Source organism: Palaemon carinicauda, chromosome 37 (genome assembly GCF_036898095.1).
Source record: "Palaemon carinicauda isolate YSFRI2023 chromosome 37, ASM3689809v2, whole genome shotgun sequence".
In the NCBI taxonomy this organism is placed as follows: Eukaryota; Metazoa; Arthropoda; class Malacostraca; order Decapoda; family Palaemonidae; genus Palaemon; species Palaemon carinicauda.
In genome coordinates this window covers 583,175-588,474 of record NC_090761.1, presented here as the reverse complement: position 1 = coordinate 588,474, position 5,300 = coordinate 583,175, and the positions used below count along the sequence as shown (strand labels likewise).

The 5,300-nt window shown below is 32.8% G+C and overlaps 1 protein-coding gene across 1 annotated transcript in view; it reads left to right on the top strand.

The window, feature by feature from the left end:
* The window catches only part of LOC137629413 (protein NDNF-like), a 115,947-nt gene extending 111,010 nt beyond the window's left edge, over positions 1-4,937 (top strand). The window contains 2 exon segments of the mRNA XM_068360647.1: positions 2,166-2,299; positions 3,006-4,937. Coding sequence (XP_068216748.1) covers positions 2,166-2,299; positions 3,006-4,017 — 1,146 coding nt within the window. The 3' untranslated portion in view covers positions 4,018-4,937.
* Positions 4,938-5,300: the final 363 nt, after the last annotated feature.

Genomic DNA, 5,300 nt, shown 5'->3' with positions numbered 1-5,300 from the left:
TAAAAGCACTATGTCATCTGCATACCTCATATTAGATATTTTTGTCCCTCCTATATCTATGCCACCCTCATAATCTCCAAGTGCCATTCTCATTACCCATTCCAAGTATAGGTTGAAGAGGTGTGGTGATAGTGGGCAACCCTGTATAACCCCACCAGTGGTTATGAACTCTTCTGTCAAACACTTTCCTTTTCTTACTCTAGCCGATGTCCTTTCATACAATCTCCTGATGGTTTCCAGTATTTTTGGTTCTAATCCCCATTCCTTCAAAATCCTAATCATTCCTTCCCTCCATATGGAGTCAAACGCTTGCCTGAAGTCAATAAATACACAATACAGATCTTTTTCCTTCTCCCAGAATTTTTCTATGATTTGTGAGAAGGTGAATACATGATCGATTGTTCCTCTACCCGCCCTAAATCCTGCTTGACCCTCATCAATTATTTCCTCTTCTTGCCTTGCTATTCTACTTTGTATGATTTTTGCTAAAACTTTATAAGCATGTGGTAATAGACTGATAGGCCTATAATTTTTGCATAAGGTGGTGTCCCCTTTCTTGTGTGTTGGAATTATAATGTTTTCAGTCCAATCATTTGGAGCTGCTTGTCCATCTACTATATCCCTGCATAAATCACACAACCATCTTTCTATCATTTCACCGCCAGCTTCAAGCAATTCCTTTGGTAGTCCATCTATTCCTGGTGCTTTCCCACTCGACATAGCTCTTAAAGCTTTTCCCACTTCTTCTATCAGGAGATCTGGTGTTTCCTGTATGTTCCATAGCTCTCCTCTTAGTTCTGGATAATCTTCTCCAGTTACCCGTCTTCCACTTCCTTTTAGTTGTTCCTCGAAGTGCGTTTTCCAGATCTTCTCAACATCAGCCGTTGCTGATACCTTGTTGCCATTTGCATCTCTTACAGCAATTCCATTGTTCTTCCAACCCCTTGTTAATCTGTCTACTGCGGTGAATAGCTCTCTTGAATGGCCGTTTCTGAAACATTCCTCACATGTTTTACACAGGTCTTCTATCCATTTTATTTTTGCTCTTTTGCATTTATTGTCCACTGCTCTGCACTTTTGTCTATAACTTGCTTTGTTTTCTTGGGATGGGTTTTCATTCTTTGTCTTTTTTGCTTCTCTCCTCTCTTGGCATGCATCCAATACTTCCTCTGTGACCCACTGTTGCTTTGCTTTCCTTCTCCTTCCCAAAATACTGTCGGCTTCCTCTTTAATTATGTCTCGTCCCCGACGCCACTTTTCCTCTGTTGTCTCGAGTCCTATTAGTGGTTCAAAACGTCCTCCTACTCTTACTTTGAAGGCAGTTTTTACTTCCTCGTTCCTCAGTTTATCTAGATTATACCTGACTAGTTCTTGATTTCTTCCTCTGTCTGTCCGAAATTTAATACGGATGTTTGAAAGTAGTAGTTCATATTTATATATGTATATATATATATATATATATATATATATATATATATATATATATATATATATATATATATATATATATATATATTTATATATATACACGTATATGTATATATAATATATATATATATATATATATATATATATATATATATATATATATGTATATGTATATGTATATATATATATATATATATATATATATATATATAATATATATATATATATATATATATATATATATATATATATATATATATGTTTATATATATATAATATATATATGTTTATATATATATATAATATATATGTTTATATATATATATATAATATATATATATATATATATATATATATATGTTTATATATATATGTTTATATATATGTTTATATATAATATATATATATATATATATATATATATATATATATATATATATATATATATATATATGTATATAAAACTATAATCTGTATATATATATGCATATATAGGTATATATAAATATGCACACACACACACACACACACATATATATATATATATATATATATATATATATATATATATATATATATATATATATATATATATATATATATACATATAAAGTGAATTAGGTAATTAATTCTTCATGTAGCTTTGTGTAACTTAATATTTGTTATAATGCCGTATGTATAGGTACGGCTATCGAAATATAATTATTGTTTTAATCTTATAAAATCTTGCATTCCAGGTGATGCCCCTATGGAGATCAACTTACATGCATATCAAGGCTAAAAAAGACTGGTCTCCTGTTCCTGTAATCGCACCTGTCAGTTCTACCAGTAGCACTTCTCCGGAAGGTATAATGTTACGATGGTCCCCGAGGTGAATAAAGAGAGTATATCTCATTTTCTTTGATCATTTATAGGCAAATGTTATGTTCATCAGAAAATAACTGAAACTTTTACTACTCAAACAAATTGAATTGCTCTTTTCCCAGTGTAAATTTTTGCAATGAATGAATAAAAGTATTATATGACAGAATTGTTGAATAGGAACAATTAGAAACTTGCTGCTAGCTATTATTTTTAGATTTGAATAACAATAATGATAAAGACAATGATAATCATATTAATACTTTTCTGAAGAAATCAACATCCAATATAATTAAATAAAGTTAAAAGGAAGTGTTTTTTTCATCAGGGAGCATTTCTTTTGCTACCATTTCCGCTTTGATTGTTCGTATATATTTCAAATCATGTAAATACTAAAATCATAAAAAATTAATATATATTTTCAAAGGAACTTAATCCTATTATATATGATGCTCAAGACTTCCAAGACATTTTGGGAAATATGTGATGCCGGTTTCTTTTTTTTTGTTCCTTTTTTTTTTTGTAGATTTTAAGATTAATACAATTAATGAATATAAAAACCCACTGTCGCCCGTCTTTTACTAAAAGATTTCAAGATCCAACCTGTTGATTTTATATTTTGATTATAGCGAAATTTCCATTTGTGTTCATTACTTGATATTAATTTATTCTATTTCTCTTTAAGCAATTAATTCCTTTAAATCTCTCAATTATAGTGTTTCAGCCACTGGGTATTGCTTAGTCATCAGTGAAGGTCGCTCATTTCCATCTCTTTGTGCTGCAAGAGCTGCCCGAGAAGAAAACCTTCTTTATACAGGACCCAAAAAGACAATCCCGAGATACCGAAATTTATATCGAGAAACTTCCAGACTAAGAACACCCACCAAGAACCCAATGTTGTTGATGGGTTGTACTGAGCATAACTGGTACAGACTTTCACATGCTCCTTCCAACACTCTTCACGTGGCTGTTTGGGAAGAAAATGGCATCGGAGGACCGCCAATGGGTCGAGGAATTGTGAGGCCAAGCAGAAGGGCAAAGGTACCACGGTTAAGACCAGGTGAATTGATGACTTTGGTCCCCTCGGCTGGTGGCTCAGCTTCAGTTAAATTCAAGGTTCGAAAAAAAGGTCGGAGGCTTCATATCATGGCTGTTACCTGTAGCACACAGCTACATCTAAATGTCAAGACTCGTCATGGCAACAGCCTAGGAAGCGCTGCTGGGGACCCAGGCTGTCTGCATCTAGTCTTGAGAGATTTGCCACAAGCATCTTTAACATTTTCTCTTAAGACAGACCCTCCAGGGGCCGGTAATAGTATAATGATTACGGCTGCCCATAACACAAGAACGTTAGCTTTACCTCGCTTACCTCGAAGAGCTGTTGTTAAAATCTCTAACGTTACATGTACGTCCGCTCTTGTTAAATGGTTCAAGGCACCTGGAAATGCTTCACACTGTGTGCTGGTGAAAAGGCTGAGAAACGGTGCCACATGGACAGAAAGAACAGCTCGGCAGTGTGGCTGGGAGACTTTGCTTGAAAAATCTTGGCTCTTCGTTGACAAGTGGTGTGGTCATTCTGTTGTGACCAAAAAGCAGACTTACAAAACGGAGGCTCTGTCACCGGGTGCTGCCTATTCTGTTACGGTTTTGGTTCGGCATGGAATCACAGGTCGAATTTTGGCAATGCCGCCAAAGAGAATTCAAACTTCCAATTGCCACTTATTATGATCTCATTTAGTTATATCTAGTCTTAATGCAGAAATATTTCTCATATTTTCTGTTTAATCATAGTTATAGCTATTATCACACGCATTTACTCAATTTCACTGATCTTCGTTTTGTTATAATTTCTCGTCAGCTTCTCTTGATTTGTGCATAAGTAATGTAGTCTTCGGGAGTTTTGAAGATATTTATCCAATTGAATATTCTGTAGTTTTTATTTTAAAAACACACTCCTCTTTTACGAGCCAATGTTGCTCATTTTATTTTTCCGAGTTATATCTAAATTTTTAGCACGTTAAATGACATTTTCTCCATGGATAATTGATGAAATTAATATGATTAAGTGAAGGTAAAATTGAGGAGCTATTTAAGAAGGCATTATTCCTGAACAAATTTTGAAAAATTCTTTAATTTAACACAGTTTTAAACTCTTTGTTCAGAATTCTTTTAAAAACAGATTCTCAGTATAACAAGCAAACTAGGTAACGATTGTTGAAACTACTTTTGTCATTTCTGCCAGTTTATCAGTTGTAATCATTGTTGTCAGAGTCAATGGTTATATACACTCATAATATATAAAGTAAGAGGCAATATAGTTAACTAATAAAGTATAATTTGCGAAAAAAAGGTCTAAAACAAAACTCTTATTTGTTCACTTTATTTAAATCACATTTCAAAAATTTGCTAGTCTAAAAATATTAAGTTTCACCACTATTTTCGAGACAATAAGTATGAAATGTTAATCTTTGTAACCTGTGCTGATAGCTTATAGCTTTAAGGTATTCTTCTTACATTACAGCAAAATTTTACGGTGTCAGATGAGTATTAAGGCAAATCGAGAACGCTTTATGATTTTGCTGGAATTTTTATTGGTCACTTTAGATACGCTTCCGGGAAAAGTGGTTGTAAGATATAAGCAGATTATTAAAGAATATTTTCCTATTATCACAACGTATTTCTTATCCTGTTTTCCTTATATGTGCAGAAATGGTTTCCTAGTTTCCACTTCCCAGCGGTAATTAGGGAATTTCAAGGCTCAAGAGAATCTTTGCAACGACTACCAGTAAAATTTAGCATAAATCATTAATATTTGGTTTTACCCTTTTTAAAACTAAGTGTTTGAAAAATTATTTAGTTGATGAAAAATCGTTGTCAAGGCATGCGTAACCTGTATTTGATATGTTAGCATTGCTCAAAATGTGTGTTCTCTATGGAAGTTTTATTTTTATCTCTGTGTAGTCGGGAAACACCTATAATTGATAGAATATAAATTATTGATAATGAACATA